Source organism: Talaromyces rugulosus, chromosome VI (assembly GCF_013368755.1).
Source record: "Talaromyces rugulosus chromosome VI, complete sequence".
Taxonomy (NCBI): Eukaryota; Fungi; Ascomycota; class Eurotiomycetes; order Eurotiales; family Trichocomaceae; genus Talaromyces; species Talaromyces rugulosus.
In genome coordinates, this window is record NC_049566.1 from 4167481 (window position 1) to 4179774 (window position 12294).

The window sequence follows — 12294 nt, forward strand, 5'->3', positions numbered from 1 at the left end:
CTTGTACCCTTACTCTGTGGCTTCCATACAGCAGTTACAATGTCGACAACAGCCAGTACAATAATGCAGCCAACTTACCATCTTCCCCCGAACTTTTCTACGCCGCCTCCTCCTACAGGGCCATATCACCTGGGGACCATTATCCGGGACGTCGAACACAAGAAACAGATGTGCCCGCTTAACTCTGGCAAGGACATGTATGGTAAAGACAAACGAATCAGAATAGACACCGATATTCACCGGGACCACAAGGATGGAGTCGAGCTCACCGGATCCCAGCTGAAGAGCGGCGCGGTTGGCTTCTGGTCCAAATTTATGGGGTGTGGAATCAACGGCGAGGCTAGCATGACGGCCAACCGCAGCGAAACGGACACGTACAAATTCAACAGTCTTGATACAGAGTTTTTCTTCCCAACGAAAAGTTACATCTCGCAGTGCATGGAGCTCTCCGACGTCCAAGAATACCTGGAGGTTACAGAGTACAAGAAGCCCGTGTATCTCGTCACCGGGATAAAGGTTGCCAAAGGGGTCTCTGTGCGGCAGGAGAGTGCTATTAAAGTGGAGGGAAAACTGGGTCTGGGACTGAATATTCCTGTGGGATCGAATATCCAAGTTGGCCCGAGAACGGAGGCCAAGGTCGAGAACAAATCTGTATCTGCCTTCGGGGATTCCAGCGACATTGTAGTTGGTATTCAGTGTTTGAAGATCCGTTATAAGCATAGCTGGTTTGGAAAAAGTCAGTGGCGAGTTGAAGAGGCTCACACCCGCGGCGCTACATTTCTCTCCAGCGATAACAGCAAACCACTGACGGAAGAGTTAGATAATTTCACCCTTGAGGGTGAGGTTGAGAAATACCTTTACCACCAACCCACTGAGGAAGGTAAAGAGGAAGAGATCTGGAAGCTTCCTGCAGAATGAGAATGAGGGGGGGGAGGGGGGGACGTAAAGACGTATCCAACATTTCATGTTGAGGTATAATCCAGTTATGTTGATTTATTGATTGGGATCTATTGGACATGTGTCGATATCAACTTGAAATGTTGCTCTAGTTCTTTAATATAAAATTTAAATCATTTGAATAACATATGATTAAAAATTTACTAATCTAATATTTATATACAAGCATTCTTCAATAGGATATCCTTCATAAGTCTATCAATTGATTTTAAATACACCAGTATGTATGTTGCCATTTAGATCGCACTACATGGTTATGTATGTCAAAGGTGTTTCTTCGCGTACGGTTTGAAAATTAAAGTCCAAGTTCAATTTTTACATGTACATGTAATAATCAACCTGCGTGTTAGAATGCGTCAGAAATAATTTTATATAACGCTAGCCCCTTTTGACAGGCTTTAGTCCCCTAAAGTTATACACAACCTAACTATACAGAACGATGACTGGCGCGCTAGAAATAAGGTAGAGTCGCAAACCACTGCTCAAACAGTTCCACCCTAGCCGGAGGCGAAATAGGTATATTTCCCCAGCCGTCACCAACGTGCTGGACCACTTTAGAGGAGTTTGTTGCTGCCCATTCTACCAGAGCATTTCCATTAGAATCTAACCCATTAGGATCTCCCGTTTTGATAAAGTTAACCCAGTAGGAGTTCATTTTCTCGGCAATGGTGTAGTCCGCAGACTCCCAGGGCAGATCCGTGTCATACAGGTTGTTTAGAACATAGTTAATCTCCGATTCGTGGTGGGCACCCTGGTTTTGGCCTGGCGGTGCGTGGTCCCAGAAATAAGTATACACAGACGCCGTGCGCGTTGTGTTCCACAACTGCGCCCACATCCAGGTGCCAACTTTGGAACGATCAGTCCATTGTGAATCGTACGCGCCTCGCGCAGTAACAGAGTCGTTAGCTGGATATTGCTTGAGGAAGTGGTCCAGCCACACCCCCGAGAACGTTTCGTTCATGTCTGACAGATACTCGGAAACGGTAATACTCAGGTTATAAGTGGCACCGTTTTCATCCTTGGTGTTTCCCGTGATCACGGGCACATTATGCGCCAATCCTTTCACCAGAGTGTTGTAATAAGTGTCCGGCATGGCGTAGTAGTCGAGTACTGCAGTAAAGCTGAATGATGAGGAGCTGCCCGGGGTAGACGAACCGGAGATGAGATCGTCCATGGGCAGCTCCCGTGCCTCTTCAATGGTGCTTACATTCAAAGATTTGAGGTATTCAATACCTTGGAGCTCGGCGTCGGCGAGCGTTATGTAGTTCTCGGCCAGAGATGAGCACAATGGATCCTGTGGGTCGCGCACACCACTCTCAATAATTGCACCGACAATGAGCCCCTTGGTCAAGGGACTATTGAGCATGTGCTGTGTGGCTGCAGACCCAGCCGACTGACCCATTACCGTGATATGGTCCGGATCACCGCCAAAAGCAGCGATGTTGTTGTAAACCCATTCCAGAGCGGCGAACTGATCAAGCATGGCCCAGTTTCCAGACGAGTTGGAGCCCGAGACCTTATAAAACTCCTTTGAGAGGTCTGGATGCGACAGCCAGCCAAAGGACCCGGATCGGTAATTGTAGTTCACGAAGACGATGCCCTTGTCAGCCATGCCGCCGCCGTTAAACAAGGAATCAGCAGCGGTGGATGCAGCAGGGTAGGTCCACATGACCACAGGTAGCCTACTATCGGTAAAATTTGCAGCACTCCAGATATTGAGGTTGAGACAGTCCTCATTAATGGTGTAATTGCCGGTATCTGAGGTGGCGGACGGACAGACAGGGCCCCAAGATGAGGCATATAGCGTGCTATTCCATGGACTGGCTGGCTGCGGTTCCTTGAAACGGTTTTTACCAGCAGTTGTCGCTGCAAACGGAATACCTCTCCACACAGCAACATCTTGCCAGTGAGTCAGATTGCCGGCGGTCTCGCTGCTAAAGGCCGGGTAGCCCTGGACAGCACCATATTTGGTCTGGATGATGGTGTCGTAGAGAGTGGCCGCAGAAAGCCTCGTCAATAGGAGAAAGGCGGCGAAAGATAAGGCTTTGTCCATACTGGCTGAATGGAACAAAAGCAATGGCTGTGTTCAATTGCCCAGTGGAGAGGGGCATCCTCGAGGGGAGGGTTTTATAGTAGTATTTGGCCCCTGTTTTTCCCTGATGCGTCGTCACCTAGTTTCCTTGAAACAAATCATTGATCTACGTGTTGTTTATCTTTCCGTGCTAATTCTGTTGGCACAAGCCATCCAGACCATGGTCCTGATCTGCGAGTAGTAAGTAATACTACATCAGGACTGGCAATCATCCATAAGGCGGCACCGCTTGTTCAGTAGTATTCATCGCTCCAAATAGCGAATGCCATCCATATCCTACTTTTCTGGGGGGAAAACGATTACCACTAGTAGCTTGGTATGGATGGAGTCTATTTAACGACCCTGCAACATGGCTAAAGTCTTATGCGGTGCTCCGCTTCATCGAAGTAACCCCCGGATAATACTTTTCTTTACATTGCACTAGTGCTGTTTTTACCGCGAATCATTGATCAAAGCTTTTGGCTTTAGATCTGTGCTGACGCGTATCTTACAGTAAGTAGAGGATCCGGTTATGCCAGCCTGCCATCCCACAGTGGAAAAGGCGCCGATCACATTGCATTCAAATGTTTTTTTTTTTTGTATGGGGTAACCAATGGAGGGTTCAGGTACATAATGATCTAAAGGTGCATCCCGGGTGCTCGAAAATGCATCTACATCCCCCAAGAAATAACCACAGCCATGTTCCAGCTGACTAGTACGCTGTCATTGTTAGGGATTGTCGCCCTAGCCCTCAGCGAGCTCAACCCTCCCTACTATGCCAACTTGACATGGCAGCCAGCTCGTACGCTGTCCAACTGGTCCAATTTGACCGTAGAAACTCGCACTGGCACGTTCATTGGCACCTTGAACGATACTTATCCTAATGTCCGCCAATTCCTTCGTGTTCCGTTTGCCCAGGTGAGAGATACCGAGTTCATCTCTACTGGTGTTCTGTGTAGATTTTGATAGTATACATTTATATTAGCCACCAGTTGGTGATCTCCGATGGCTTCCTCCACAGCGACTGCCGAACTCGTCGAAGAGAATTGACTCGACTCGGTACGGGCCCGGTAAGTCATCCACTACTGATCTTCTTTATTTGCTTTGCTATGAAATGTGCTGACTGTACTCGTAGCTTGCCCGCAATATGTATCCTCGAGCGATGCCATCTGGTCCGAGTACGAACCAACCAGTCTACTACTCAGTGTCGGCGAAGCCGACAACCAGGGATCGACGGCTTGGTCTTCTGCCGAAGACTGTCTATCGCTGGCTGTCTGGACACCCTCGGACGCAAAACGAGCATCGAAACTGCCTGTGGCCCTGTTTGTGACTGGGGGTGGCGGTGTTAGTGGTGGAATTGAGATGGAATCTCAATTACCATCACACTGGGTGTCGCGCTCTCAGGAGCACATTGTGGTGACGATTAACTATAGGTTGAATATATTCGGAAGTGAGAGCCCTACAATCTTTCGTGTAAAAAGGACGTACTAACGGAATTATTCCATGTTTTAGATCCCAAATCAAAAGCGTTAAAAGAGACCTCGCTGACCCTGCTGGATGTACGGGCTGCAGTTGAATGGGTATCAGAAAACATCGAGGCCTTTGGAGGGGATCCAGGTAATATTATGGTGAGTCTTTGGTCGTTAAACAAACAGCTTCCTACCACCTAACCTATCCTTCCTCAAATAGCTCTGGGGACAATCCCAAGGTGCCGCATTGACTCACCTGTACACCCTCGCCTTCCCACACGATTCGCTTGCAACCAAGTTCGGCATCATCTCGCAGCCACCATCGGTGACCATCAATCTGACCGAGACAGACGACGTCTATCAAGACTTTCACATTGTGGCACAGGGGCTTGGATGTAATTATGGTGACGATGCGGATGCCGAACTCGAATGCATGCGCCAGGTCTCATGGGTTCAGATCGAGGAGTACATAAACCGGTACAATAGCAGTCCATCGATAGCCTTTAGCAACTATATCCGTTAGTCGTCTCGGCACACGATGCTTGTATGGTGGATTAAGCTGACTGGATATAGCGGACGAGAGATATATCTTCTCAAACGAGACAAAACGATATACCGCTGGCAAAGTCGCCCGAGGACCAGCGATTCGGTCAGATGCCTCCAGAGAGCAAGCCAACACCAATGAATCCGTGACCATGGAAGTCGAAGGCGAGTGGATATGCACTGCCTACACAGATTCCATCTTGCGGTCATCCCTGGGCCTCGACACTTATCGATACATGTGGGCGGGAAACTTTTCAAACATCAGCCCCGTGTCCTACCTCGGGGCCTTTCACTGGTCAGATCTGTTGATGATTTTTGGCACGTACATGACTGACCAGGGCGACATCTCGGAGCTCGAGGTTGCTACCTCGGAGACAATGCAAGACTATATATTGGCATTTCTTAAAGATCCTTCAACTGTTAGTGATACCGTCGGCTGGCCTGCTTTCGACGCCGACGCGGCCCACGGTGGGCTCATCCTGGAGTTTGGCAACGGGACAGCAGTGAAGAATATCACGGGTGACTTTCTCGAGGGAGGTTGTTGGAACTCGTCTATTTCTTTTCCGATTTATGAAATTCAGAAGAGGGCATGGTCTTAGCCTTGACAAAGAGCTAACAGAACGAAGGACTAAAAACGCCGTGGATATGAAACTTGATTTAAAGTATATTGATTGACTAAATTGCATGTATGATCTACGCGTGAATGTTCAGGTTCTTCAATGGATGTCTGCCACTGTACTGCTTGCGCAGAATAGACATACATCTAGTACGTCCCCGACTGATAATGATATCGTCAATGTAAGCACTTCTTCGGCACAACTGCAGCCATGAAAGGGCTGAATCGCAATTTGACATCCGTGCTAAGTTGCCCCCCAGAGGAACCAAAGTCTATCAAGATAGGAAGAAGCTGTGGCTCGTCATTAATTAGCATTACTGGGTCCTGTACATAAATATCTGTGAAGCACCATCTTTGAAAGAAAGCGATGCACAGAGTAGATAGATAATACATGGCGAGAAGCGTAAAAGATCTCCGATCAAACTATAGTTCGGAGTGCTTGATTTTGTTGGGTGGCCTAAAGTTGCCCTTCCTGAGCTCTTGAATAGCCAAATCAAATCTGGCACCCAACATCCAGGCAATGAAAAACTGTTTTGTAGTTTAGTATACGGTTGTACCTGAGGGTTTGAAAGTACACGTACCAGGATTACTGAGATACTAAGGACCATAGCGCCCATGATGGCGAACATCACTTTCATGTCATCCCAGGACTCCTGTTGTCGTTTCTTGGCCTCCTCATCCTCCTTTGACACCTCTCCAGCGACCTTTCGCTGGGCGTCCTCGATCTGCTGCGATGGGAAGAGCGTCTCGACGAATTTCTCAATCTGTTGAAGCAACATTAGCAGCTACACACGCAGCAAGAAAGGGTAAAAACGAACACTGCCACAGGCAATACTGATCTTCACAAAGTTGGGATCCTTGGGTGTGTTTTTCTGGTGTATCCGGCGGGCATAAGTGCGAAACGTGTTGCAAAGCACTTGCAAATTTTGTGTAGACTCAATCATTAATTGGCAAGCATCACCTTTGGTAATTTTGACATTGCGTTGAAACATAGAGTAATTGCGGAAGCAAAGCTCCAGAGTCGCAATGGCCATGGCCTGCGGAATAGCGGAAAAGTTAAACACACTTTGCTCGCGGAGGCCAGCAAGGTAGAAAATGCAGTCTTCAACATGCTCCAGAGCATTCAAAACCATCTCCGAGTTGCAGTTCAGCGCAGCTTCTTTGTACTTGGGATTGAAGAGATCTTCAAACTGGTCGACATGCTTGGACCAAATTTCTTTGGGCCAGAAATGCCTGTTATCGTCATGATCTTCACGCACATCACGGATGATGTTGATCTTCTGCAGGAAAAGACCCATCGATTTGTGCAGTTTGGGGCGAGACAGCAGTGCGGGGTTGCCGAACTTGGCTTCGACAAATAGGCGGGTTAAGCCTTCGCCGACAAGACCGGCAACATAGTAGCAGTACAGATCATATTCTTCAATTTTCTGCACGCTGATGCCATCGCTGGCAGCCTTGACGACAAAGTCAGCCATGCCGTTGCCCATTTTATTCGTCATGTCTTTAATGATCGCACGGTACGCCGGTTTCAGGGATTTGTACTCGGCGATAACATTTTCAAACTCGACAAGGAGCTGGCGGTCCTTTTCCTCTTTGCGGTTGCCATTCCAGTTCCAGCCGTCTTTCTCGATGATATTTTTGAAATCACGTAGAAGCGGCTCTTTTACATCCAGAGGCACCGAGGTGTCATCTTCAATGGTATCGAGTCCACGCAAGACGAGGTAGAAGACAGCAATGGGAACCAGCATCTCCGGATGCAGCTCCATGATGACAGCCGAAAAGCTCCGGCTGGTCAATTTAAGGAAGTGGAAGCTCTTTTTGCGTGTCTCTGGGTCCTGCGACGCATCCCGTTCGTGCGGAGGATTGTGCCATACTTTCCTACACGGGCATCGTCAGTTCAAGGCCGCCGTGGTACATAGGTGGCAGGTAGCACGAACCATTGGAGAATGGACCTCAGCTGTATGGGATGGCAGCTGTAGTAGGCGATATTCCAAAGCAAACCCATGGTGGTGGCGCGTCACAAGATCCGGTGTTCCAGCACTTGGGGACGAGGACAGTGGCAAGGAGAGCAAGAGAGAAGAAACTACTCGAGAGGAGACAATTGTCGGTCAAGCTGGATCTGAAGGCAGGCAAGCACAGCTCTCCATCATCGTCTCTCGCGGGCTAGGCAGAAGAATAATAAGACGGGGGGGGGGGGGGAGAGAAGAAGCAACGTTGGTTAAAGGGGAGGGAAGGGAAGGAAGGGCCGGAAAAATTCACGGGGGTGTTGGACGCACGCACCATGCGGGTACTAGCGCCTCGTGGCCGTGGCCGCCAAGCCCGGCAGTGCAAAGCGTGCAAACATGGTGGGGTGCAGGCTCTAACCTAATCCTGGCATTGCAGACTGACTGAACGCTGTCAACAGCCAAAGTTGTCAACCCATCTCCATCGATCCTTGCTGGAGTCCTTGTCCATAGACTACCAAGACTCTATACTCCGCTCTGCTGGTGCTGGTGGCCTGCTCCCCGCCACCATGGTTGTCGACACTACTTATTACGACGCGCTCGGTGTCCCGCCAACGGCCACCGAGCTAGAAATTAAAAAAGCTTACAGGAAGCTTGCCATCACCACCCACCCAGGTATGGCCGCACACAGCCTAACCCATGCCTGCAGTTCACCTCTGATCCTTTGTGCCGCCAGACAAAAACCCTGGAGACGAGACCGCCCACGTCCGATTCCAAGCGGTATGTGTGCTGCCTAGCGATTGGCGTTGTTTTTCTTTGCATATGTTTTGAATGTTGCGACTGACATGTTTCTCTTTATCTCTATCTCTCTAGATTGGAGAGGCCTATCAGGTGTTGAGCAACGATGAGCTCCGCAAGCAATATGACAAATTCGGCAAGGACCAGGCCGTGCCGGGCGGTGGTTTTGGTAAGATTTCATTGAAGATGCAAACAAGAGAAGAAAAAATAACTCATGCCCGGCAACAGAGGACCCATCGCAGTTCTTCTCCATGATATTCGGTGGCGAAGCCTTTGTTGATCTCATTGGTGAAATCTCTCTGATGAAGGATCTGACTGCCACTATGGACATCACCATGCAGCAGATGGAGGAGGAGGAACTAGCCCAATCCGCCGAAGAGAAGCTGCATATCCACGAGGAAGAAACAAAGACTGCCACGACCGAGGATCACAAGGAGCCTGAACTGGCATCGTCAACGACTGCTCCCGCCGAGTCGGCATCAACCCCGGCGCCTTCTGCCGAAACCGGCTCCGCTTCGGGTACCAGCACGCCCCGACGCAACTGGGGACAACAGGCTATTATGGACAAGTCCGAAGAAGAAGCCAGGATGGAAGCCGCAGGGCTCACAGCCGAGGAGAAGGAACTGCGTAAGAAGGAAAAGAAGAAAGGCGGTCTTACCAAGGAACAACAGGAGCGTCTCGCTCAATACGAAGAGGAGCGACGAAAAGCCCGCCAGGAAAGAGTTGATACACTGGTGCGCAAGCTTATTGATAGAATTAGCGTCTGGACAGAAACAGATAAGGGACCTGAAGTGACGCACGCCTTCGAAGAGAAGATCCGCCTCGAGGTCGAGAATCTCAAGATGGAGTCCTTCGGGTTGGAGATCCTGCATGCCGTTGCCCAGAGCTACCTCCAAAAGGCCACATCGTTCCTCAAATCCCAGAAGTTCTTGGGCATTTCCGGCTTCTTCTCGCGCCTGAAAGATAAGGGCACCTTGGCCAAGGATACTTGGAACACCATTTCGACAGCAATTGATGCTCAAATGACCATGGAAGAAATGGCCAAGATGGAAGAGAAGGGTGGTGCTGAGTGGACTGACGAAAAGAAGGCTGAGTATGAGAGAAAGGTTACAGGGAAAATCCTTGCGGCAGCTTGGAAAGGCAGCAAGTTTGAAATCCAAGGGGTTCTGCGTGAAGTTTGTGATAAGGTTCTGAATGACAAGTCCGTCAAGCTCGACAAGCGCATAGAAAGGGCGCATGCTTTGGTCCTTATTGGCACAATATATCAAAAGGCAAGCTCATTTCTCCCTGACCCGGACCACCTTCCACTAACAACTAACCCCCTTTATAGGCCGATCGCGACCCTGACGAGGAAGGTGACTACATGGCCTTTGAACAATTGATGGCCGAAGCAGCAACGAAGAAGAACAAAGATGACAAGAAAAAGAAAAAGGACGACAAGAGCGCGGGTGCGAAGAGCCCTATACCTGAGACACCGACAGCTTCTACTTAATTTGTGTTTTGCGATGGCCCGTAGTCGGTGCACTACTACTATACATTCGCAGTCTTCCACGTTGATATGAATTGTTTATGTTTATTGTCATCTCATTCCTTTTCGATATCCTTTGCCTGCACCTAGTCACTGTTGCGCCTGTTATTGGTGTTTCTTTTCGGGTTACACGATAGACCGATGTCTCTGCTCCACAAATTCATTTAGAGAAATTGTATATATGTGAATCTTTCTCGCCCGGGCATACCACGCGACCATTAATAGAAAGGGTATGCAATTTGTTGTCCATGTAGAGATTCACGTGCTGCGCGGCGCATCTTGGCTGGCGCTAAACCGCGTTTGGGGCGATGTTTGGATGTCGCTGCAATCGCCTCAAAAAAGCGGCGATCAACTCTGCCCCCCAAACGGCTGCTTTTCGCCATCATCTCCAGCAACGCATGCAAGCAATAACCCTCGCACTCGACGGCGATTCAGGCAGGGCCCGCAATGCTGGCAGCGTCTTGCTTCCCCCCGCAATGCCATAATGCGCGACCAGTTTCACCGCTCTCCTGTCAACCGACCGACGCCGAGCATGAATTCCGATAAACAAAGCAATGGCATGCCTGCCAAACCCTTCAAGCCCAGCCTCAGCGCCGCATTCAGGACGGCAAATAAACCCTCATACCCTCTCACCCCTCGTCTTGCCCCAGCTGGGGGTTACCAGACGCCGAAGAAGACAAATCCTACCGACAACGCCCCTCTTCTCCCGCCGAAAAGGGAGGATGCCACCAACACCAGCACCACCATCACAACTCCTGTATCGACCCCCCTCAGCAACAATGTCACGCCGCGCTCAGGTCCCCGGGTCTCTCGACGCGATGGCCCGATCCCGTCCCCTGAGAATAATACCCCAGTCGCTATTCTTGCCGGGGCACAGCTCCCCCGTCCCTCGCTCCCCGTTGCTACAGCCTATGTCCGCAGTGAAAGAAGCCCGGTGCGAGGAGGGCTGAGGCTGGAGGCAGGGAAAGCAACAACAGCAAAGAGTGTACTGTCAGATGCGTCGAATTTAAGAGCGCCCGCTCTCTTGCATTCATCGTCGGAAAGTTTGGGCGGTTCGCCCAGGTTCTTCCGTGCTGGTGATGCACGCTCCTCTGCCGGGTCGTCGGAAGCAGAGACACGGCCTGCCTCGTTCTCAAAACCGCTTCAAGCGTCTACATTTTTATATGCAGATGGAACGCTTGATAAGGGTAGTCAAAGCGATGACTTGAGTAGACCCGGGTCGACCAAACGACGTTCGACAGGGTCATCTTCTCGCCTTCCTCCCAAGGGCCAGGCAATGCTTTCCCCTAGGCTCAGGACTGCCCAGCTGGTCGACTCGGCTTCTCGATCTTCCAGTGAAAGCAATCTACAGCCCAGTCCGAATATTGAAGAGAACCCCGAACCCAGACTTTCTATTTCTCCCAATGTGGTCTCACCTGGACCATCGCAGCAGGTCCCATCTCGTCCATCTCACCAAAAGTCTTGTAGTCTCGATTCTACAACGCAATTAATCTCACCTCGAGCAAGCACTCGTCGAGTAACGCCAATTTCGTCACCTCCGCTCCTAGCAGATGTTCTTGCTGCCACTCCAGAACAACCATCTCACCCTAGCCCTCAAATCGTGACCAACGTGTTGATCGAACCCGTGCCAAACCGTGAATCCCCTTATACAGTACCTCAAAGCCCAGTAAAGTTGGAAGGGCCCAACGCATTTGGGGATGGTGCTCTTAATGCCCGCACAGAGAGGAAGATTTTAGATCTGGAGATCAGCAACTCTTCTCTCTTGGCAATCAACCGCACCCTTGAACGAGAACTACGCAAACAGAATACCGAATTACGCAGGTTCCGACGTCTGAGTCGGTCTGGTCGTTTATCCATGACGGCTTCTGTCCGGTCCATCTCTGGCGGCGCGTTATCGATAGTAAGCGAATCTGGCGATATGAGCGAGTTCTCGTCCGTCCATTCGAACGACGAACTATCCGAAGAGAGCGATAACGATTCCTTCGCCGACGATGGCACGAATAGTCCAAATAGCTTGGCCGACCATGATGCACGACATCGTGCCAGCGACGAGAAACGATTTATGCTCGATATCGCCAAGCATCAAGAACTACTTGTCGATAGCCAGAAACTCAACCAAAGCCTAAAACGATGTCTTGGGTTGACGGAGGAGCTGATCAACGAGGGCAAAAAGGCCCTCGAATATAACGTTCACGTTAGTGATGTCGACGTCGGAGGTCGTGTCTTGGCCCCAGAGGAGATTGCAGAGGAGCTTGCAGGTGGCCGAGGCCTCTTGAGTCCTGCTGCTGAAATGGACGAAGCTCCTCTCGCTTTTGATACCGCTGGCGAAGACCATACCCCGGTATCCTCACCAGACGAGTTATAACCTT

The 12294-nt window shown here is 50.0% G+C and overlaps 6 protein-coding genes across 6 annotated transcripts; 4 read left to right on the top strand and 2 right to left on the bottom strand.

Annotated features, from left to right (window-relative positions):
* Positions 1 to 63: 63 nt before the first annotated feature.
* Positions 64 to 918, top strand: TRUGW13939_11743 (uncharacterized protein; the record flags this gene model as incomplete). The annotated part of the gene is made up of 1 exon (XM_035494848.1): positions 64 to 918. One exon carries the CDS (start codon positions 64 to 66, stop codon positions 916 to 918), a length of 855 nt encoding a protein of 284 aa, XP_035350741.1.
* Positions 919 to 1408: 490 nt separating this feature from the next.
* Positions 1409 to 3010, bottom strand: TRUGW13939_11744 (uncharacterized protein; the record flags this gene model as incomplete). The annotated part of the gene is made up of 1 exon (XM_035494849.1): positions 1409 to 3010. One exon carries the CDS (start codon positions 3008 to 3010, stop codon positions 1409 to 1411), a length of 1602 nt encoding a protein of 533 aa, XP_035350742.1.
* Positions 3011 to 3727: 717 nt separating this feature from the next.
* TRUGW13939_11745 (uncharacterized protein) lies at positions 3728 to 5639 on the top strand (the record flags this gene model as incomplete). Its single annotated transcript, XM_035494850.1, has 6 exons — positions 3728 to 3946; positions 4014 to 4098; positions 4164 to 4478; positions 4541 to 4656; positions 4718 to 5015; positions 5071 to 5639. 6 exons carry the CDS (start codon positions 3728 to 3730, stop codon positions 5637 to 5639), a joined length of 1602 nt encoding a protein of 533 aa, XP_035350743.1.
* A 440-nt stretch (positions 5640 to 6079) lies between these two features.
* On the bottom strand, positions 6080 to 7661 carry TRUGW13939_11746 (uncharacterized protein; the record flags this gene model as incomplete). The annotated part of the gene is made up of 4 exons (XM_035494851.1): positions 6080 to 6184; positions 6238 to 6420; positions 6475 to 7534; positions 7594 to 7661. The coding sequence occupies 4 exons, from the start codon at positions 7659 to 7661 to the stop codon at positions 6080 to 6082; spliced, it is 1416 nt and encodes a 471-aa protein (XP_035350744.1).
* Positions 7662 to 8168: 507 nt separating this feature from the next.
* TRUGW13939_11747 (uncharacterized protein) lies at positions 8169 to 9889 on the top strand (the record flags this gene model as incomplete). Its single annotated transcript, XM_035494852.1, has 5 exons — positions 8169 to 8274; positions 8336 to 8379; positions 8473 to 8566; positions 8626 to 9641; positions 9728 to 9889. 5 exons carry the CDS (start codon positions 8169 to 8171, stop codon positions 9887 to 9889), a joined length of 1422 nt encoding a protein of 473 aa, XP_035350745.1.
* A 520-nt stretch (positions 9890 to 10409) lies between these two features.
* Positions 10410 to 12290, top strand: TRUGW13939_11748 (uncharacterized protein; the record flags this gene model as incomplete). Its single annotated transcript, XM_035494853.1, has 1 exon — positions 10410 to 12290. The coding sequence occupies one exon, from the start codon at positions 10410 to 10412 to the stop codon at positions 12288 to 12290; it is 1881 nt and encodes a 626-aa protein (XP_035350746.1).
* Positions 12291 to 12294: the final 4 nt, after the last annotated feature.